The sequence below is a fragment of the Panonychus citri genome, unplaced genomic scaffold (assembly GCF_014898815.1).
Source record: "Panonychus citri isolate SS breed McGregor unplaced genomic scaffold, ASM1489881v1 Contig00028, whole genome shotgun sequence".
NCBI classification, from domain to species: domain Eukaryota; kingdom Metazoa; phylum Arthropoda; class Arachnida; order Trombidiformes; family Tetranychidae; genus Panonychus; species Panonychus citri.
Window position 1 is genome coordinate 47,884 of NW_026515433.1, and position 23,918 is coordinate 71,801.

At 32.1% G+C, this 23,918-nt stretch overlaps 5 protein-coding genes across 5 annotated transcripts; 3 read left to right on the forward strand and 2 right to left on the reverse strand.

Annotated features, from left to right (window-relative positions):
• Positions 1-66: 66 nt before the first annotated feature.
• Positions 67-733, forward strand: LOC128396856 (uncharacterized). The gene is made up of 2 exons (XM_053357490.1): positions 67-460; positions 540-733. Exons 1-2 carry the CDS (start codon positions 217-219, stop codon positions 635-637), a joined length of 342 nt encoding a protein of 113 aa, XP_053213465.1. The 5' UTR covers positions 67-216; the 3' UTR covers positions 638-733.
• Positions 734-971: 238 nt separating this feature from the next.
• Positions 972-4,099, reverse strand: LOC128396839 (A disintegrin and metalloproteinase with thrombospondin motifs 4-like). Its single transcript, XM_053357463.1, has 8 exons — positions 3,825-4,099; positions 3,677-3,760; positions 3,314-3,567; positions 3,096-3,248; positions 2,468-3,004; positions 2,210-2,388; positions 1,247-2,136; positions 972-1,179 (listed from the first exon to the last, which is right to left on the reverse strand). Exons 1-8 carry the CDS (start codon positions 4,059-4,061, stop codon positions 1,036-1,038), a joined length of 2,478 nt encoding a protein of 825 aa, XP_053213438.1. The 5' UTR covers positions 4,062-4,099; the 3' UTR covers positions 972-1,035.
• A 2-nt stretch (positions 4,100-4,101) lies between these two features.
• Positions 4,102-5,435, forward strand: LOC128396848 (ribosome production factor 2 homolog). Its single transcript, XM_053357482.1, has 4 exons — positions 4,102-4,261; positions 4,332-4,464; positions 4,545-4,585; positions 4,653-5,435. Exons 1-4 carry the CDS (start codon positions 4,161-4,163, stop codon positions 5,329-5,331), a joined length of 954 nt encoding a protein of 317 aa, XP_053213457.1. The 5' UTR covers positions 4,102-4,160; the 3' UTR covers positions 5,332-5,435.
• Positions 5,436-5,509: 74 nt separating this feature from the next.
• Positions 5,510-6,112, forward strand: LOC128396855 (U1 small nuclear ribonucleoprotein C-like). The gene is made up of 2 exons (XM_053357488.1): positions 5,510-5,733; positions 5,807-6,112. The coding sequence occupies exons 1-2, from the start codon at positions 5,574-5,576 to the stop codon at positions 6,007-6,009; spliced, it is 363 nt and encodes a 120-aa protein (XP_053213463.1). The 5' UTR covers positions 5,510-5,573; the 3' UTR covers positions 6,010-6,112.
• Positions 6,081-6,866, reverse strand: LOC128396854 (probable NADH dehydrogenase [ubiquinone] 1 alpha subcomplex subunit 12). Its single transcript, XM_053357487.1, has 3 exons — positions 6,665-6,866; positions 6,323-6,604; positions 6,081-6,263 (listed from the first exon to the last, which is right to left on the reverse strand). The coding sequence occupies exons 1-3, from the start codon at positions 6,772-6,774 to the stop codon at positions 6,197-6,199; spliced, it is 459 nt and encodes a 152-aa protein (XP_053213462.1). The 5' UTR covers positions 6,775-6,866; the 3' UTR covers positions 6,081-6,196.
• Positions 6,867-23,918: the final 17,052 nt, after the last annotated feature.

Here is a 23,918-nt window from a genome sequence, read left to right on the forward strand (position 1 = left end):
CTCGGAATCTATAGATTATCTCGATTGTACAATCTATGCTACAATAATCAACAATCAACTATCGTTAAGTTGCATTGAGGCATCAGCAAAACAGATAAATACAAGACACATTAAAGTTTGATTTAACACTTTGATTGAAGGTTTAACTTTGAATTGATCAAGTTGATTGTTGATTCTGTTAATATTGTTCATGTGAAAAGTTTCAGCGAAATCAAAATGAATTCAAGTCTATTATCATCTTCATCAATTGTTTCTCATTCGACCATAAAGTATAAAGTGCTACTGATTATCTTGATAACAATTAACTTGGTCACAAGTCAAGATAATCAAAGTAATCGCCATAAAAATGGAGTTGACAAAGTGATTCGGGATAAAAGATCATTCGATCTATTCAACCAAAATTCATTCGATCCGTTTAATCTTGAAGATTTATTCGCATCCAAACCCCTTAAAAGAGCAGGTAAGTTGTTAAATTGTTGGGTTGAGTGCAACAATTGATTCCTGATTCCTATTTTATTATTATTTCTATTCCGAACCAGCAATGGGAGTCGACTTGCCCGATTATATCCTTCATTATCGAAGCACTTTGCCCAATTATGGAGATTTTCGGGAAAAAATGCAGAAAAGTGGTAAATAATTTATCCATTAAATCAAATTCCTTACCAATTGAATTGTTAGATTACTAAAATTATATTCAATTTCACTCAATGTTAAATGAATCATTTTCGGTTTTAATCAAAATTCATGACAATAAATAAATAGTTGCGTTTGAATTGAATTGAATAAACTGATCCAATCAAACAACATGACCATGAAATATTCATCATAACAGTTAAGACTGATCAATATCTTAATAATTAATTATCTTACGAGATTATGTATCAAAAAATTGTTATCATGTTAAATTAAATTATTGATAAAAAGTAAAACTGGTTGACTGTCAAATTTTACTCGAATTAAAATAAGTTGGATGAGATGAAGCGAAAACTCGGACATTTATTCTCAATTGTGTGAGGACAACATTTGGCACATTGACTAACATGGTTTGAGGAAGCACTTTCGTCTGCGTTGAGGTCTGTAACTGGCATTACAAAAACGTCGGTTGATTCGTTTTCCCGTCTTACCATCGGTACACGGAACTGGTCGCTGTTGTTTACCAGGTCCACAATCAGATGAGCACTAAATAAGTAAAAGAATAAAGTTTTCAATTAAACAATGTTCAGTTAACATGGACTGTCCAACTCACCTGTCCCCATGGCTGAGTTGTCCACCTTGGACCTCCATTACAGTCACCCAAGAAACACCGCTGCCAATGATGTGGCCTCTTTTTTGGGTCACATTTATTTTTAAGCGATTGGTACTTTTTAATCGCGTTTCTGCGATTTTTTTTGTCGTATAAAAAGTAACTTATATTTTTGCCTTTCTTGAGACATGTTACTGAACGTTTTTGAATTCCATACCCACAGGGCCGTGAACATAGTCCCCAATCAGAAGTATACCAAATATACTTAGTGCAGTTCGGGCAGAGTTTATTATTAGAAGTTCGAGTAGCATTTGACTTAGCAGATGAGTATCTATATCGTATTTCTGGAAGTGAGTAATATCCCCCAGAAAGCACCTCAATGTACAAAGGTTCATTAATTGGCTTAGAAGCATTAATCCTTTCCATCGTGTGATTTGATCCCGAATATTCAATGACAGTTCCAGCATAGGGTATCACTTTTCGTTCCAACGACACCACTTTCCCTCCATTAATTAGATAATTCCCGTCAACTGTTTTGATCGCGAGATAGTGATGATCACGAAGAGATGAGTTGTGTTGAACAACTTCGATATTGGCAGCGCCTTTTGGTATAATGACAAGTGAATTGTAACCATGATGTACTTTTACATGATTGAGAGAACCAACAACCTCCTGGCATGTTGAGTTATCTCCACCGCAAACACCACAGAAATCAAGCCTTTTATGACTATTGAGAACATGGTCACATCCTGCGGGCATACATTTTCCATTGACACATAAATCATTCGAGTCGAGGCTACAAGGTGTTCCATCGATTACTTTGCGTTTCAACATGGAAAAGATTCCCGTTTGTTGCGCCGTGCAAAAAAGTTTACATCGATCCTTTTCAGCAACTAAATTGGAAATTTTAAAACAATTAGTTTCTCTTATTAAAATCTTAAAATCACTGAAATTTGAATGCATCACCTTCGTATTTAGGCAGCCATTTGACATCTCTTGAGAGTTCTGCGATTCCAAGAGTGAGATTATTGAACTGTCCACATTGAAAGGCACGAAAATCACTCGAGTTTTCAAGACATGGGAAAGTATTGCACGAGCGTAAAGTTATCCTTTCACCCACACAGTATTTTCCACCATGATTAGGTCTGATGCAATTAAGGTAAAAGAGAATCAATCAAAAGTCGAGTTACCATTCGTTCATTTAAATTCATTTCATTTGATTACCTTGGATTATCACATTCTCTCGTAGCTCTTTGGACTCCGCCACCACACGATCTTGAGCAATCGGAAAAACTGCTCCATGGGCCCCATCCACCATCTTTGGACGTACGATCAGTTGAATTGATCCAAACACATGATCCTTGGTAACACTGTTGCAAAGCATGTCTACCACAGGGTGTGAAATCAGCCCAAGGCATGTGCTGAGTTCTGCATCCGTGGCCCGGTATGTCGCACCACAAGATTCGACAAGACTCTTCATGAGGACAAGCAGAAGCATCAGGTCCAAAAACCAATTCGCATTGTGCATGACGACCATAAGTAGTTGGTTTTTTTTGAGATGACCCCGATTGCGATGATGATATGAATGGCAATGAAGATGGTGCTGGTGACGACGATGATAAAGATGATGATGTAATGGCTGAAGAGTTGAGAGAAGCTACTGAAACTCGTTCATCAGTTATTCCAATCACAGAATGAATAAAATATTGGTCCAATAAGTTAACAGAAGGCTTGTTCAATAAACATGAGCCATAACCTGAACTGAATAAACAACAAGAAGGAAACTGTTAGTCAAGGCAAACAACAGTAGCCAAGAAATAAGATGGAAAATTGGAAAATATCAAAAAGTTACTCGAAAAATTCAGTGAGATGATGTCGAGAACAATTTGACCAGCTCCAGGGGTGACTCCGATTGTCAAGTAAACGGGCCATCACTTTTCGCTCAGGCTGACGGTTTTTCGTCAATTCCAAACATTTACCATCATCATCATGAGGTAAACCAAGGCTAGAAAAAGATGAAGAGGTCAGAGAAAAGGTTCACATCGAGAGAGTAAAACGCGTTCAACTCACATATGACCGATTTCATGGGCAATAGTAAAAGCCGCTGACATGCCGTTGTCCTCAATTATGGCACAGCTGAGATTCTTGTTACAAACGGTACTTGACCTTGCGAGACCCAAAGCATCGCAACTATTTTGACCTTGGCAAAGGTTATGTCGGGTTATTAGAATGGAGCAATCATAGTCGTGGCCATGATTACGAAGCCTCTGCCAACGACAGAATTGTTGCAAGTTAGATGTGAGTGAATGATCCGATAAAGTGAACTAAAGAAAAGAAGAAGAAGAAGAAGAAGAGAAAACAATTAGTCTGTTAAAGTAAACAGAGTTCAATCACTTGCATCCACTTGAATCTAATCAATTAATTATTGTTTACCTCTCGCCGACGAATCAGGTTAATATCAACAACTGATATACGAAGATGATTTCCAATTGAAGCATCACTGTAAACCTTGGAAACCTTGAAGAGAAAATTGAGGCAAATTTGAATTGGGTGATCCATTGTGAGTGGAGATTCGACTTACAGTTGCCATGAGAGTGAGAATGTAGTGATGAAGATTCTCTCCATGATATTCATACATCGAATGATCCGCAGCCACCATCACTTCGAGATGTCTCTCGGCCGAATAACTTCGTTTCGATCGACCCCACCTGAGACCAGAGTAACGATACTCGGAAACGATTTCATTGCCGAAATGATCTATTGAGTTAATCACATCAATCAAAACAATCACAATTCTTATCACATGTTGTAGATTCATAATTCACGATTGACAAGTGAATTTTAAATAGTTTCATTGGAAAACCAAAAAGAAAACATCGAATCGATAATCGAGTATCGATCAATCGAAACTCATCACATGTTCAAAGTTTTCATCTCAACACGTTTTTGTTTTCATTTAATTGATTCCTTTAATTCTGATCAACCACTTGCCAATTTAATTACCATGGACCGAGTTTTGTAAGTTTACCAACCACTCAGACATTTGTATCGTTTCTCTAATTCAATTTCTTTCATCTGTTGACCTTAGAAAACCCAAAACTGCTCGAGGGAAAAGGAAACTCTTGCAAAAAGAGCCCAAAGTGAATGAAGATCCCAAAAGCTGTGTATTCATCCGCTCATCGACTGTTAATCAAACTACTGTTGATGTGATGAAGGATCTTGTAAGTATTTTCCATTGTATTGTCCATTTCATGATCACGTTTATAACCAACCATTTCCACCTTCTCTTTTCGCCTTGCAGTTCTCACTCAAGAAACCCTTTACATCATTCAATAAGCAAAGGTAAGCTAACGAAGGTTCTTTTTCTATAGTTGACTAATCGATTTGTTCAAATGTTTTACTTTTAAAGGAATAAAGATATTCGCCCATTCGAAGATTGTAAGCATGTCGAATTTCTTGCCAGGAAAAGTAATTCCACTTTCTTCGTGGTTGGCTCACATTCCAAGAAAAGACAAAATAATTTGATATTGGGACGAACTTTTGATCAACAAGTTTCCGACATGTTTGAATTTGGGATCGAAAATTTTGCAAATATGAAAAGTTTTGCAAATGGTAAAATTGATTATGGAGCTAAGCCTCTGTTGATTTTTGGGGGACAGCAATTTGATGAAGTAGATGAATTGAAAAGATTGAAAAATCTCTTGATTGATTTTTTCGTCGGTCCTAATCTTAGTGGATTACGTTTATCTGGAGTTCAACATGTTATTCAAATAGTTGCTCACAATAGCAAAATTCTGATCAGATGTTATAAAGTAAATTTATCAACAACCGAGTCCAAGTATCGTAAACTCGAGCTACAAGAGATGGGACCAAGGATCGACTTAGGTTTACGGAGATCGAAGATGGCATCAGATGACCTGATGAAGAAATCTCTCAAAAAACCAGCCGAGGTTAAAATTAAAAAGATTAAAAACATCAAGAGATCTAAACTTGGTACTACATTTGGAAGAGTTCATATGAATAGACAAGACTATTCAAGACTCCAAACAAGAAAGATGAAAGGACTAAAAAAACGATCAGCCGAATAATCTTCGGCATGTAGAGTTAGTTCTGTCCATGTAATTGTTCTAATTAATCAAGATTTACTAAAGTTAATTAAAATGTCAAAATGATTCTGACAAACTCACTGAAACTCAATTTGGAAGAAACGTTTCGATTGGTAATTTGATCGCTAGATGGCGATAGTTGAATTCACGGACTGAATTGAGAATCAGATCAGATGTTGAATTGTTTACTTCTAAATCTCAGTTGATTGTGTGTGATCAAGAAAATGCCGAAGTATTATTGTGATTATTGTGACACTTATCTTACACATGACTCGCCATCAGTAAGGAAAACACATTGTAGTGGACGTAAACACAAGGAAAATGTTAATTTCTATTATCAGAAATGGATGGAGGAAAGAGCCCAAAGCTTAATCGATGCCACAAGTAAGTCACAATTAATATTATCAATGGACAAAGATCAAATTAAACTGATGAAATTTCCCTCTCAATTCCACAGCCGCAGCCTTCACTGCTCAAAAAATAGCACCAAAGCAGCCAACTTCAGGCTTGCCAGCCCCTCCAGTGGCCCCAACGGTGGCCTCATCTACTGCGGCCGCTTTCAACCCATTGGTACCTCCGCCATCTTTAATGGTTCCACCGCCCATGGGCATGCTCCCCCAACTGATTCCATCTTCATTGGCCCGTCAACAAATGCGTTAATGTGTTCAAGTCTGATCAAGAAATTACAACTAGGGTATTTATCTAGTGAATGATCATTCAAATGGACCAGATCACAATTAAAATTTCTTTAATCAATGCTAAATTTTGCTAATACATTATTTACTCATTTTATATTTGGTAAAGACAATAGGAGTCTTATATAGTTTCTTTCATTTACATTTGAATCTTATTTGTTTGGGCCAATAACTACTCGACCTCCAGGGGGATTCCATGAACCAATTTTGTCTTTGACGCTAAAATAGAAGATGAAAATGATGAAAGTTGTCAACTAAGTCTCAATGAAATAACTTACGTCGAGTAAGGAGTGTAAGCTTGAGCTGATCCAGTTAAATTCTGTTGATGATCTTGTAACCATGCATATTGAACTCTAGGCTCTTCTGTAGGAGATTTGTCAGTAACATGGTGCATCCAGTTATGCCATTCAGGAGGAATCATTGACGCATCGTATTCAAGATTACATTTCTCGTTATAAACGACCCACCGATCACTTAGATAGAAATAGTGTTTGTTTTCGTAGTATTTGTTTCCATATTTATCTTCACCAACGAGTGTACCCCATTTGATCATAGAATGTCTGAAAAGAGCCAAATAAATCAATACCAATCTACAAATGGAGTAAATTCTCATCACTTACCGATGTAAATTCCAAGCAGCACCGAAAAGTCCTCCATTAGTTTTGAGAATTTCTCGAAAATTCATCAACTTATCGATGCAAAGCCATTTACTTAGTTTACTGGTCTGCATATTAGGACGAATCCAGTTGAGTAATTATCAAATAGCTAATTAATTGACCCCAGAATAGTTTTAGAATGAATGTCAACAATGAAAAAGAAACTCTGAAGATCCAAACAAGAAAGGAAAGAAAGAGAAAAGAAAGAAAAACTATGAATCGAGTCCAAGATTCGAAAACTTGGATTTGGATCCAATCAAAATCTAAAACTTTTCTTTTTAATGCGAGATGTCGCCACTCATTCGATTCGAATTCATTTCTCAACTTTTATTGCTCCTGATGAATTCTAATTTGATTCACTAGTGAGTTTAACGATTTTATGTAAATTTAGTATGATTGCGGTTCATCTTTTCACATGAATCAAGTCGATATCAAAACTATGATCTTTCAACAGTTACTTTCGTTGATTTTTTCTCTTGATAAGTTTCGTTCGTAGATTGAAAAACTTTTCTCCCTGGAGGAGCTACAACACTCACCCTTTGATTAGTTGATAAAATTGATTTTTGAATTTCCTTAGTCTATCCAACTCACTTGCTTCGGATACTCATTTACAAAGTCAGTGATTATTAAAATGCTTGAAAAGATATTCAATCATAAGATGATTTATGCTAACCGAATGACTAAGACACTTCAACATCAAAATGTAATTTGGAAACTTCGAGTCTCATACGAACCACAGATAAGAAAGATGAAAATTGGCCAAAAAGAGAAAAGAAATGAATGAAATTCGAAGAGAATATCGATCTTTCCATGTAGTGCCTTTGCAATGGCTCGAAAAGAAAATTGTTACTAAGGATAAAAGGGAAGAGATGAAAAGATAAAGCGCCAAAAAGATGAATGAAAAAAGAGACAAAGAAAAAAAGAGAGAGCAATAAAAAGAGAGAAAATAAAGAGAGAAAGAGAGAGAGAGAGAAGAGAGAGAGAGAAATGAAAAAGGCGCGCGCGCGCGTTCAGCACGTGAAAATACGTGTTGGACATGAAATAGTTTCTCATTGGTCCAAAAACCTGATAACCTATAATTGAATAAACTATCATTAAATAAAATGTTCATTTATAGGAGAACCAGTTTATCATGTTTACCTTGTATCTGTGAGATAAAATATTTGACGAGCAATTTAAATCATCATTAACTTGATAGATTAATACTGTACTTGGACTGGTCGATATTGTTGAGTAACAATTGACCAGTCCAATGAAAGGAATCGCTGTGGTTTAGCTTATCATTTGTTTTCACTTTTTTCCTTCATGTAAACTGGTTCTTCAAAGTGACTCGAATAATTGAAATTTTTATCTCCAACTAGTTAGTTAACTTTAATTATCAACCATTTATCCTTGATTCTATTGCCCTATATGTTTACCTTGAAAAGCCCCAGGGCGAGAAAGGTTAGCAATCAATTGTTAACCAGCCATCAATTAATTAGCAGCAATATTATCAATCGATTATGATATTACATGTATTAATAATAATATCATCTATTTATCGATTATTTGTTGATTGCAAGTTAAATTGTCCCATTGTAATTGGTCTTGCAATCATCAATTGTCCATCTAAGGTGTCAATTAAATGGACAATTAAACTCGACAATGACCAAGGTTAGAAATAAACAATTATGGTTGATTCAACCATCCAAAAGATTATCAAATCTTTCAAGCAAATCATCTCAACGATTGATAATTAATACCAATCTATTACAGCATTTCTCAGTGACTTTCGCCGAGTTCCCAACTAATTAGCCGAGTTCTCATTTGGTTTAGTCAATCCGATAGATGGCACATTTTTTCACGATGAGTTTTCATTGACTTTCGTAAGTTCCCAATTCATTTGGTCAAGTTCCCGATGAGTTTAGTCAATTAGCCTTTACATTGAGTAAAAAATTAAACTTTTTCATTTAAATTCATTTTTAATTATTTTTTCAACTTTTAATTTCTTGAGATTCGATCAATTTTTGCATATGATTAATTTTATCTCTTCTCCAAGGTATTTGCATCTTTTTTCTTGATGCACCATATTCAAAAATTGATCGAATCTCAACAATAAATACCGAAGATTTATGCTAATAATCAAATTAAAAGTTGAAAAAATAATTAAAAATGAATTTAAATGAAAAAGTTTAATTTTTTACTCAATGTAAAGGCTAATTGACTAAACTCATCGGGAACTTGACCAAATGAATTGGGAACTTACGAAAGTCAATGAAAACTCATCGTGAAAAAATGTGCCATCTATCGGATTGACTAAACCAAATGAGAACTCGGCTAATTAGTTGGGAACTCGGCGAAAGTCACTGAGAAATGCTGTAATCCATTTGATCGTAAGAGGTTTTCACTAGAATTTGACAAAAATTTTGAGTTATTTTTTTCTTCCTTCTGATTGATTACAATAAATTGAATTATATCGTTTGAAAGTTCAGCTTTTCATTTTTATTCATGAAAATTTTCGAAAAATTCTTATGAAAGGTTTTCGAACAATCAAATCTTGAAAAAAAGTTTCGAAAATCGTTTTTTCACCATATTTCGAATTAATGGCTTTTTAACGAGAACTTACGTTCACGATTTTGAAAACACCAAAAGTTGCTCAGGTTATGATTAAAAAACGGGAGAGGTTATCATGGAATTCATAAATTGTCTGAAATTTAAAAACTCTGACCAAACATATTTCTTACTCCCCAAGATTAGGTTATCATGAAAAAAAAGGAAAATGAGCTGATTCTATGATACTAAGCAATTATACTAATTATTTATTTAAAATCAATTATATTTTACCACAAAAGGGAAGGTAAAGTGAACATGATGATAATGATGATGAAAATCGGAAGAAGAGGAGGAGATCTAATGATGATGAAGATAATGATGATCAATAGAGAGGAAAAGGATTGAGAATAAGACTACGAATTGATAAACTCTGATGGATTATCGTTAATTAATATAACAGCAAGAAACAGTAGTTGATCAAAATACTGAAAGAAATAGTGACAAAAATAAACGCATAAAATGATAGAATGAGAGAGTTGATGATGATAATGATGATGAGAGAAACTATCATTACATCGGGGTGTTTTTTTCTCAGATCATTTGCAAAAAAAGGGCTTGGCATTGAGGAAATAGTTAAAGTTACCTCTCTACCTTAATCATTATCAGCATTATTATCATCATCAACATCAACATCATCATCAACATCGTCATCAACATCATCTTAATCATCATCCCTTAAACTTGCCTAACGGTGTTTATCTGGATACCTTTTCAAATAAACAAGAAACAGCATCAAATAGTTAACAGTGAAAATTAATTAGAAAAGTAAAGAGGAAGATAAATCCGAGTTGAAGCATTTACAGAGATGATGAAGATAAGAATATGATGAAGATGATCAAATATATCGGTCAGAATATCGATTGATATTATTTCAAGATCCTAGCAAGAGGTGTTACCCAAGGCGTTACAAATCACGATTCAATATATGAAAATATTACAAAGAGATTGTTATCAGTAATAGAGAGAGAGAGAGAGAGAGAGAGAGAGAGAGAGAGAGAGAGAGAGAGAGAGAGAGAGAGAGAGATGATAAAGATAAAGGTAAAGGTAAGATGATAGAGTTTTTTAAATTAAACGGCAGACCCCATATTGAGCTGCTTCGGAAGCTTCTTACCTTTAGAAATGAAACTTGTGAAAATTTTGGGATCAATCAAATTATATTCACTTCTTTCATTATCTTTATTCATCTTACCTTTACTTTCTCATCATTATCTTGCTCGTTTTCTTGTTTTTCTCTAGGAAATAGTTTCATGTGTTGGTATTTTAATTTCATTGAGAATTGAAAGTTTATCAACAAAGTGTCAAAGTTAATGTATCATAATGATAATAATAAAACATATCAGGTCAATCTTATTTATTCTGATCAATTGTTGTTTCTTGTTTATCATTTCCACTGACATGTTTATCTATCTTATAACCATTGCCCTTGTAGGTTGATGATGAATATGCTGATGATTAGGATGATGATGATGATGATGATGATAATGTTGATGATTTGCCCTATTAGCCTAAAAAGATGAAAAAACAACAAAAATCAACAGGAACCAAATGAATGTGAAAAGGAAACACAGTTAATTTTTAAATTGTTTTTCCATCTCGATCTGTGTGGTTGGTCAACCAGTTGGGACAAAAAACAACAAAAAATCAGTCGATTCATTTATTAACTTTTGAAGGTGAATTGATAGTTAGCTAATCATTTACTACGAAAAGAAGCTGATATTTGATGCAAATCAAAGGATTATAATATTGTTGTCATCGATATTATCACCTGATTGGGTCATGTCAATCACTTGACCATTAACAATTTACTAATTACGTTACTCAATGCAATGTGATGATGATAGTTGAACGAAAACTTGTTAAAAAGATTCAAACTTGATTATGATGATGATAATTATGATAACGATGTTGATAACCATGATTATCATGATAATTTAAATGTAACAATTTAAAAGGAGGTCCAATCACTTTTCGTGAGAAACAAGGAGGAGTTTGGCAAATAAGAATTTACTTTTACTCATCTCTCACTCGCTCTCTTGATTTCGTTCTGAGTCTCTGGACATTACGGTTTTCTCAATTTATAGTGTAACCGATTCAATAGAAATACACATGTACTTTGTTTGTTTCAAAGCGATTCACTCTTTAGATTAATTAACTCAAGGATTGATTAAGGTTTTCGTTAATTTAATTAAACAATTCGATTAAATTAACTAAAACTTATGATAAATAGAGAAAGTGAGATTTTCTCTTTTTTTTAAAATATCGAGAATAATTCATCAATAAACAAAAAGATTTACAATCAAATTAACAAATTAAAAGGTAAAACTAATGAGCCTTGTAAACAGATAATGTAATTATATTTACCTTTTATTGTAACGGTTGGTTGATTTGACTTCCAATGATAAACATAATTGTTGTTGATTGTTTGCACGGTCAAATTAATTTAAATTAAAAATAATCAACATAATCTAAATCAAGGTCGAGCAAAGTTTTTACTATTACAATTAAAGATCAACAATTGTTTTCTAATGAAATGTTCATCAGATGGTTTGATTCATTGATGAAAAGTCGCAAATGTTTATTGGAAAACAAGTTAATCAACTTTTAATAATAATTTTATCAATTAAATGTTAGTTTTTACTCCTTTCATGTCAAAGTAAATAAATTATTTCATTGAGACTTTTTAACAGTAAGTAAACAACATGAGATTGTTATGGAATGTAGTTAATCCGGATCTTTATCTTCACCTCATCATCTTCATCATCATCATCGTTTACCTCTTTATCTGTTTCATCGTTTTTTTTCACAACGTTACAAAAATTTGATACTTTCTCCTTTCTGAGAAATAGTTACATCTTTTCGGTTCGAACGATTTTCGCAATTAGGCTCGTACATTTATGTTGGTAACTTGTCGATGCAACTCTAAGGATGGAACTGCGGAATCGAATTGTATTAACTAACTAATGTTTTAGTTGATCCAATTTATCGGATTTGCAATAGTTTCTGTCTTGGTGAGATAAGATTTTAATTGCTCCATTTTTACCATAAATTAAATACTTAAAGACAGGTCAGATTAGGATGATCTGGATGAAGATTATCCTTATCACTGTTTTCCACATACTTTTAGTTTTCATGTCCGAGAGACAAGGAAGTAATAAAAAAGTGTTTGTAAAAAAACGAAAAAACAAAATGGATTATGTATAAATCTGAATATCTCAGGATCTGAATTTCTACGGAACAACAAAAATCTACTTTTCAGTCGATTGCATTCAAATTGTATTGAGCCAATTTCCAATCGTATCATATCCATTCTTATCTCATCTTAATCTTGTTGGTGATGTTGCCTCTTGGTATAACGTTGAAGGGCCATCACCATTTCTATCGTTACTTTATTAACTCTAACAAGAAATATTTGGCCATGAAAATTCACACAGAAAAGGATTAACAGCCAACAAATAACATTCAACGATCCGTATTAGTTATACATAAAATTTAGATTGTCAAGATAATTTTTCTTTCTCTTTTTTAAAGAAAAGACAACTCGGAGATGATAACATGATGCAGACAGAGAAAGAGAAAGAGAAAAGCCCTTTTGACCTTCTAGAAAGGCTCTTTTAACAAGAAATTCTCTCTCATTTCTATCTGTCTGCTTTCTCTTTCGTTCTTTTCGACGCAAAGGCTAAGTGATAATAACGAATTGGCACCAAACAGAAACTGTTGCATTGATAAAAGACTATTAGCCTGTGGCGACAATGCTATTCGCCGCCTTCTTTTCCTCATTCTCCCATCAAAGCCCAATGATATTTCCATTGAAATGGATTCAGTTTACCAATTTTGTATTTACTTTGTAACCTTTGACAGGAATAGACAACAATAGTTGTTCGTTGTCTTGTTTATGACCATGATGATGGTAAGGCAACAATTCTCGCTATCTAATGGTCCTTGTTGACATTTAAACCACCCGCACAATCATAATAATCACGGGAAGTGTTTTCAAGTTGAAAAGTCATGATAATAAGAGAAAATTAGACCACCATTAAGGTTCATAATTAACCAGTTAAATAGTATTAATACAATCAACATAAATAATGATAACTATCATAATGATTACCTCCAACAATCAGTAACATCGTTCAACTTTTGCAAAACAATAAGAAAGTTATCACGATTCAACCTGAATCTCGCATTGACCTCTTCATTCTTGTCCGATGGTTTTGATCTTTTTTATTCTAATTACGAATTTTATTACAATTCTAGTAAATTTGAAATCTCTTTTCACACTGTCCTGTTAAACTGAAATGTAGCAATAAAACTCAACGAGTCAATAGCACGCGATGTGACCATCAAAATCGACAAGCAGAACCAGAAAATCACACAAAAAGGTAACTAAAAACTCAAGTTTACCTTTTGAAATGACAACAAGGATCGATTGGTACAAGCGACTCAATTCGTCGTGTAAGGTGAGGCTGTTTTACTTGTTTCTTTGTCAATCGGCAGCAAAAAGATACAGAAGCAAAAAGAAGATGAAAATGAAGTAGGAAAACATAAACAATCAGAGCAACAAGAATAAGAATCGTATTAGTTAATTGATTTTAAATTTTCTCAGTCTATTTGAAGAGTTTAAAAGGAAGAAACTTCTTTTGAAAAGTTTTTCTTTGCTCTTGTAATTTAAGTTCGGCAAAAACACTAATCCAAACAGAGTTGATAACAAACTATTACTTAGAAACTTTTGATTGTGAAGATGAAGATAAATGGATCTTCAATGACGATCAAAAGCAGATAATAAAATGAAACAATAAAAATTTACTTATTTCAAGATGATGAGAATAAGGATCATTCATATAAATTAATTAGTTTCTATCTAAGCATCTTGATTAACTATCAAGGTGAACGAGTGTCACTTTTTGATTCGATAAATGGTCAAATTGCTGTAGCATTCGACCTGATTGCAATTGTAATCAAATAGTTGAGAAAGAGAAACAAAAAGCATAATAATCTTTCATCTTTCCAAGTCAATTGATTGGAAATGTTTAATTAATTAATGAAAAGATAAAGATTCAGTTACTTGACTGATACCAAATTGTTACTTTTAGTCTGGTTACTACTCTTAACTCAACTAAGACAACCAAGGTACCAATGGTGAACTCATTCACTAATTAAGATAAATTTAATGGGTAGATTTTGAATGGATTGGATGTAAAAAGTGGAAAGAACGAAATTTTCAATAGGAGAACGTAAATAAAATTAAAAGTATTAATAATAACAAAGCAAACAGTTGATAACAACAATATAAATAATCAGTAATAAAACTGATTAATCACATTGATAAAGTTGTTTGATATGAGGACAATCTGATTGAAAAGATAAGTGAAGGTACTCACGATCAAAATGAGATACTTGATCTTTTGATTGTGTTAAGGTTTAGTTGCACAGTTCGTGGTTGTCGGATGATAGTTTCCGGGGTGTGAAGGATAAATAAACATAAATATTGTTACATTGGAAGATAAAAAATGTCAAAAGCAAAATTGACCAAAAATTGACGATTTTATTACCAATTTTGTTTACGACGGAAACATGAACATTGTGCTTGATTATTGGATAAACTGGACCATTATTATTATAATATAATCTGTGTGAAATTAAAATTACACGCTAAGATTATACGAAAACCTTTGCAAACACTGACCACAGTCACGTTAATGGCACCAAATCGGTGCTTTTTTGACACATTCAAAGTGATTGTTTACAGCGAATTTTAATTGACTATTCAAATCAATGGTGAGACCATTAACAGCTTCGGCTAATCAGTTCCACTGTGTTGAGATGATGCAAATACGTGAAATGCAATTGTAAAGATGATTTGGTCACTTAATTAGTTACAGTTAATTGTCGCATCATTCATTATGGACATTTCCATGAAAATTCTATTAACTTGCCCATAAAGGTTCATTTCTTTTCTTTGGTTTATAACAAACATAGAGAAACAACAATCAAGGTAGAAATTAAAGTGAAATTTGATTAACGATCCCAAGTAAGAATACGGGTGATACTATGTAATTTTTAGGTTACCCGTTAATTTGGTTTTACAGAAACTGGTCCAATGTCTTGTATGTAATTAGAGTGCAATGGGCTACATGTAAATATTGTAATTATCGATGATCAAGTTCGAGTAAACAATTGAACTTTAATGAGCTATTTTGGTACCTTTAAGTTTCTCACAATCCATGAAAACATACATGTATGTATGTATCAACTAAATGAGTGATATTCAAATAATGAAAATGGTTGATTATCATTAAAATGTTTACAATGTACAAATTGTTGCAATTGTTTACTCAACTCATTCTCATCTTCATCTTAATCATTAAAATCAATCGGTTTCCTTTTTCCTCTTCACTTGACATTTGCAGAGTCTCATTGATACATAAACAAAATCTTAACCTACTAATATCATGATACTTTCAAAGATAACTGCTTGAGTTTAGATGATCACATTGCTAATTATCTGTATTACTCAATTAAAAATGAAAGTATTGGAGCTACTTGTCATAACGAATTGATTCAATGATCAGTTTGCAAACAAATCAGTGAAAATAAAAAATTTGGTAAACGGATCAGTTTTTCCGTTTCCACAAGAAAAAAGAGATAAATCCCAGAATAAAGAAAAGGCTTTGCAGTAAAAAGTCAAATAGAGATTTTCACCTGTAATATTACATGATAGAAGATTATGAACTGGATTTGCAGATTTTGTTAGTAAGAATTTCTTGTGATGTTTCGTTTCTCAGCCACTTCCTTGTCTTTCGGACATGAAAACTAAAAGTATGTGGAAAACAGTGATAAGGATAATCTTCATCCAGATCATCCTAATCTGACCTGTCTTTAAGTATTTAATTTATGGTAAAAATGGAGCAATTAAAATCTTATCTCACCAAGACAGAAACTATTGCAAATCCGATAAATTGGATCAACTAAAACATTAGTTAGTTAATACAATTCGATTCCGCAGTTCCATCCTTAGAGTTGCATCGACAAGTTACCAACATAAATGTACGAGCCTAATTGCGAAAATCGTTCGAACCGAAAAGATGTAACTATTTCTCAGAAAGGAGAAAGTATCAAATTTTTGTAACGTTGTGAAAAAAAACGATGAAACAGATAAAGAGGTAAACGATGATGATGATGAAGATGATGAGGTGAAGATAAAGATCCGGATTAACTACATTCCATAACAATCTCATGTTGTTTACTTACTGTTAAAAAGTCTCAATGAAATAATTTATTTACTTTGACATGAAAGGAGTAAAAACTAACATTTAATTGATAAAATTATTATTAAAAGTTGATTAACTTGTTTTCCAATAAACATTTGCGACTTTTCATCAATGAATCAAACCATCTGATGAACATTTCATTAGAAAACAATTGTTGATCTTTAATTGTAATAGTAAAAACTTTGCTCGACCTTGATTTAGATTATGTTGATTATTTTTAATTTAAATTAATTTGACCGTGCAAACAATCAACAACAATTATGTTTATCATTGGAAGTCAAATCAACCAACCGTTACAATAAAAGGTAAATATAATTACATTATCTGTTTACAAGGCTCATTAGTTTTACCTTTTAATTTGTTAATTTGATTGTAAATCTTTTTGTTTATTGATGAATTATTCTCGATATTTTAAAAAAAAGAGAAAATCTCACTTTCTCTATTTATCATAAGTTTTAGTTAATTTAATCGAATTGTTTAATTAAATTAACGAAAACCTTAATCAATCCTTGAGTTAAGCAAGACAAAGTCCAAGCAAACTCTATTGATATTCATCAATAGTATCAAATCTTGAAATGTATTCGTGTTACAATTGAATTGATATTTATCCTCACCACTTTCATTCCAATTTATCTCTTCGATAGACAGAACTTCAGGATTCAAATGGTCGCTAGTTAGAAACTAAGGTCTGAAATCGGATCTGTTTGAGAATCAAAGGAATTATAATTTTTAAATTATCTTGAATATCGAAAAAATTGCTTAATATCATCTTTTTTTTCTTGCTGGCATATTTTCTAATCTCGATAGATAAGTTAATTCATCCTCGATCAAAATCGACAACAAATACAATGACTGTTAATCAATAATTTTAGTAGGATGGGATAGAAAGAGTCAAATTAAGAAAAAGTGAGAGAAAAATGAAAGAAAAAGAGAAATGAGAAAAATAGGATTTCTTATCCATTGGTTTCTCTTTTTAAATAAATAAATAATTAAAGTTTACATGTAATTTATTAATAAATATAAAGCGCTAACACGTTGGCCCAGGCAACCTTATACGTAGGGGGCACAGTAAATGACAATTCAAAATTAATTCTGAGGCCGAAATAATTTGGGAATATCGTGATATCAACCTTGTTGATAATTTTCTGCCGCTAAATCCAGTATGTAGCACAAATGACCTCATGTTTGCGAGGTTTTCGAATAATTTTGCACAAGTTCGGCTAAAAAACGTAAATTTGGTCTATCTTTTATGTTCCGTAGACTTGAAATATAAACACAATCTAACGAACAATTAATTGATAAATTAAGTAATCTAAATACAAACAAACAAATAAAGTTTCATTTTCATTAATAGCATGAAATAAATTAGAGCCTCAGTTGTTAATCTTTCATTGAAGTAAATAATTGGAAATCTCGTCAATAAATAATCACAACTAAAACTTGTTATTAATATTTATTACAATAACTTACGACCACTATGACTTGATAAAAGTTTGCACTATTTTGCTCTTCTTTTTAATTGCTTACCATTCATTGAGTTTTACTGAATGAAAGTTCAGCTTTTTATCAAAATTGATGAAAAATTCTATGAAATTCTGATTAAGCTATTAAACGATTGAATTTTGAAAAAAGTTCTTACTAAACAGTTGGTACGATTTGCTTATATTGAATCTCTTATCGGTCAATCGCAGATTATTTTCTCCAAATTTTGCCTAATAATTGAATGGAGAAATAGATAAATGGACCGTTTTATTTTACCTTTTCGGATAAAATTCTAAGCGAATTGAAATCGAGTAAGTGTTTGATTATCAGATGAATGGAAATACAGTAGATTTTCGCATTATCTTTATAATGTTAAATCTCATGATTGATAAACTCTAATTCCACCTCAACAAATATCAGTGAAAAATTTGTATCGATGAAAATTCAATTAGCATTCAAATGAAATACCTTATTCATTAATCACATTGGCGAATGTGCAATTAATGAGTGTCAATCGAATTTGTATGAAATTTTTGTTTCAATTAAAAAGTAGCTTTGATCTAACATAATTATCATTTGCAATCACCTTGCTCATTATACTCTCGGGCTACTTAACACGAGAACATGTTGACACACCTTTGTCATCACAATAATTGAGTAGCCATTTACTTGATAATTATCCAGTTAATAGTTACACTTAATTTCATCGGAATGTTGCTGGAACCTTTTCCTACTTGCAATTGGCTTTTGCACGTTCAGAGCCTTGAGAATGTGCCTTTGGAATCAGTGGTATCCCAGTTATGCTTTGATAGTATTGATCGAACAAAAACTAAGCCCGAAAAATAACTAATTATCTTTGTGAGTTTTCAGAGGTAATCATCTTTCGCATCCTCTTTACAGCTTATTATTGATGATCAATTGATAACTTGCAGTAGATTGAATTAGATGTTTCATTAAAGTGAAGAATGAGAGAGATGAGTAAAAGTAAATTCTTATTTGCCAAACTCCTCCTTGTTTCTCACGAAAAGTGATTGGACCTCCTTTTAAATTGTTACATTTAAATTATCATGATAATCATGGTTATCAACATCGTTATCATAATTATCATCATCATAATCAAGTTTGAATCTTTTTAACAAGTTTTCGTTCAACTATCATCATCACATTGCATTGAGTAACGTAATTAGTAAATTGTTAATGGTCAAGTGATTGACATGACCCAATCAGGTGATAATATCGATGACAACAATATTATAATCCTTTGATTTGCATCAAATATCAGCTTCTTTTCGTAGTAAATGATTAGCTAACTATCAATTCACCTTCAAAAGTTAATAAATGAATCGACTGATTTTTTGTTGTTTTTTGTCCCAACTGGTTGACCAACCACACAGATCGAGATGGAAAAACAATTTAAAAATTAACTGTGTTTCCTTTTCACATTCATTTGGTTCCTGTTGATTTTTGTTGTTTTTTCATCTTTTTAGGCTAATAGGCAAATCATCAACATTATCATCATCATCATCATCATCATCCTAATCATCAGCATATTCATCATCAACCTACAAGGGCAATGGTTATAAGATAGATAAACATGTCAGTGGAAATGATAAACAAGAAACAACAATTGATCAGAATAAATAAGATTGACCTGATATGTTTTATTATTATCATTATGATACATTAACTTTGACACTTTGTTGATAAACTTTCAATTCTCAATGAAATTAAAATACCAACACATGAAACTATTTCCTAGAGAAAAACAAGAAAACGAGCAAGATAATGATGAGAAAGTAAAGGTAAGATGAATAAAGATAATGAAAGAAGTGAATATAATTTGATTGATCCCAAAATTTTCACAAGTTTCATTTCTAAAGGTAAGAAGCTTCCGAAGCAGCTCAATATGGGGTCTGCCGTTTAATTTAAAAAACTCTATCATCTTACCTTTACCTTTATCTTTATCTTTATCATCTCTCTCTCTCTCTCTCTCTCTCTCTCTCTCTCTCTTATTACTGATAACAATCTCTTTGTAATATTTTCATATATTGAATCGTGATTTGTAACGCCTTGGGTAACACCTCTTGCTAGGATCTTGAAATAATATCAATCGATATTCTGACCGATATATTTGATCATCTTCATCATATTCTTATCTTCATCATCTCTGTAAATGCTTCAACTCGGATTTATCTTCCTCTTTACTTTTCTAATTAATTTTCACTGTTAACTATTTGATGCTGTTTTTGTTTATTTGAAAAGGTATCCAGATAAACACCGTTAGGCAAGTTTAAGGGATGATGATTAAGATGATGTTGATGACGATGTTGATGATGATGTTGATGTTGATGATGATAATAATGCTGATAATGATTAAGGTAGAGAGGTAACTTTAACTATTTCCTCAATGCCAAGCCCTTTTTTTGCAAATGATCTGAGAAAAACACCCTGATGTAATGATAGTTTCTCTCATCATCATTATCATCATCAACTCTCTCATTCTATCATTTTATGCGTTTATTTTGTCACTATTTTTCAGTATTTTGATCAACTACTGTTTCTTGCTGTTATATTAATTAACGATAATCCATCAGAGTTTATCAATTCGTAGTCTTATTCTCAATCCTTTTCCTCTCTATTGATCATCATTATCTTCATCATCATTAGATCTCCTCCTCTTCTTCCGATTTTCATCATCATTATCATCATGTTCACTTTACTTTCCCTTTTGTGGTAAAATATAATTGATCTTACGTAACGATGTGTTAATTTACTCAATTATTAGAACAAATCAATTTTATCAGTTTAGTTGATTAATTCTCTGATCAGCAATTAGCAAGAGTTATGGTTACGATAATAAAATGCACGACGAACTGCCATCAAATTGTGTGTACAAAATTTCGACTTTCATTCAGTTTTATGATTAAATCATTTCTGTAATAGTCAAATTAAGCAAGTTAATCACAATTATTCCCGATGCTAAGTTTTCCTCTTTTTGATCTCATTAAAACTCAATACTTATCAGATACGATGGTTAGTTCGTATAATCATTAAATTTCAATTTGATTGTCATGTGATTTCAATTGATTGTTTTAAAATATAATAATGATAAGAAACGTTTAATTGTTAGTACCACACACAGCTTCTTAATTATGATCAAACAATCATGATTATCGAGATAACTTGTTAACAAGCTATTTACCAATCTAAACCAATTATAAAAAGGATTATCAAGTTAATTAACTTTTAATGAAGATAATAACAAATACCAACTATTAATCAATTGATGAGTTATTATTATCAAGATATAAATGCAATGATACAAATGAAAACACAGTCGATTACAAAGATTATAAAAGTAAAAATAATCAAGTGCAAACAATTTAGACAAAATAATGAAACTGATAAATGTTATACGATCAATATATTTAAATAGATTTTAAATAAAATACATGAAATAATTTGACATGAAACTTTTCGTTGTTTATGAAGGATAATTAATAAATAAATTGTTCTCAGAACTCGTTTTGTCAGTTCATATTATCTGAGTGATTGAAAGAGCTTAAAACTGAAACTTTGATCAAATATTTAAGAAAAATTTGACTCAAAATTTTCGTATTAATTAATGACCAGAAATGGCAATTCATGTTTCATCTGATGGCAGTAACATTATTGATTAATTATCTTGCACAATTAAGAGATGTTAATAGTGATAAACGATTCAGATCAGATTCCTTTGATTCTGGTATTAATGATACTGAGATAAAAATAATTAGATGAAAACATGAAGATGATCAAGGAAGTGATGATGCACCCAACAAGTTTCATCTTCATCTCTTTGATTGACTCTCAGTAGTTATCATAATGACGAGAATGAGATGAGAATATAAGTTTTACATTATTGTCACACAACATCAACATTAAGCGATATTGAACTACGATTAGAATTCAATGTTTATGTTTCAATATATTTCATCTTCCATCATGTAAACACATCAAGAGCTCTGGCGCCGATTATATCATCATTGTAATCATTCAGTTTTTCCATTGCCTCTTGTTCATCATCTTTTATTACCTGTAAGTGTTATCAAGTCTCACACTTTCAGAAGAGCTCATTCATGTTGATGATGTTGATCATTCTCATCCTAATTAACATCAACATGATTAAAATAAATGGCAATTTACTTTCATCCTAATCGGTTGCCAATTCAAACACAATACTCAACTCATTGGCTCCAATTGATATCTGTCATAATTAGTATTTCACCTTAGCTTTGCATTTTTCTCATAATTGCTTCTTAATTGAGTTGATCACTTTTTAGTTTCTCTCTATCATCACAACTGATAACCTAGAAAATATTTTCAAGATTTTCTTACGACCAAACTTTTCATCGAACTGATTTTCCATCTTCACTGAGGATTCGATTCATTTATTCAACAATTTTTTGTCCATCAATTCCTTACATGACCACCCCAACTTCCGTTTTCAATTAGTTGGCAGATAAAACTAATTAAAAAGATTTATCTTTTTGACTAAAAATTGGATTAAATTGTGAAAAGATGATCGCAATTTGGTTGTTTATGAAGAGCCGGAAATTAAGATTGAAAGGGTTATGATTAAAACGAATGGAATTAGTATCGTGAACCAATTTCATGGTCAATTCAACTTCCATGTCCTCGAGCATAAAGTTACACTATCATTAGCATTCACATTGTAAATGATATTGTTTGATATTGATATCGAAAGGATGTTGTTTAAGATAATTATTAAGGAGTGTTAGTTTTAATTGTTGATTAAATTGATATGAAGGCAAATGGAAATGTAGATTGGATTAATTATCAATCGTTGAGATGATTTGCTTGAAAGATTTGATAATCTTTTGGATGGTTGAATCAACCATAATTGTTTATTTCTAACCTTGGTCATTGTCGAGTTTAATTGTCCATTTAATTGACACCTTAGATGGACAATTGATGATTGCAAGACCAATTACAATGGGACAATTTAACTTGCAATCAACAAATAATCGATAAATAGATGATATTATTATTAATACATGTAATATCATAATCGATTGATAATATTGCTGCTAATTAATTGATGGCTGGTTAACAATTGATTGCTAACCTTTCTCGCCCTGGGGCTTTTCAAGGTAAACATATAGGCAATAGAATCAAGGATAAATGGTTGATAATTAAAGTTAACTAACTAGTTGGAGATAAAATTTCAATTATTCGAGTCACTTTGAAGAACCAGTTTACATGAAGGAAAAAAGTGAAAACAAATGATAAGCTAAACCACAGCGATTCCTTTCATTGGACTGGTCAATTGTTACTCAACAATATCGACCAGTCCAAGTACAGTATTAATCTATCAAGTTAATGATGATTTAAATTGCTCGTCAAATATTTTATCTCACAGATACAAGGTAAACATGATAAACTGGTTCTCCTATAAATGAACATTTTATTTAATGATAGTTTATTCAATTATAGGTTATCAGGTTTTTGGACCAATGAGAAACTATTTCATGTCCAACACGTATTTTCACGTGCTGAACGCGCGCGCGCGCCTTTTTCATTCTCTCTCTCTCTCTCTCTCTCTCTCTTTCTCTCTCTCTTTCTCTCTTTTTATTGCTCTCTCTTTTTTTCTTTGTCTCTTTTTTCATTCATCTTTTTGGCGCTTTATCTTTTCATCTCTTCCCTTTTATCCTTAGTAACAATTTTCTTTTCGAGCCATTGCAAAGGCACTACATGGAAAGATCGATATTCTCTTCGAATTTCATTCATTTCTTTTCTCTTCTTTAATCGATTCATTTCAGCAATTGATTTTGAATCAGGTTTACACACGAATTTTGTGTTCAATTTTTGTTTCT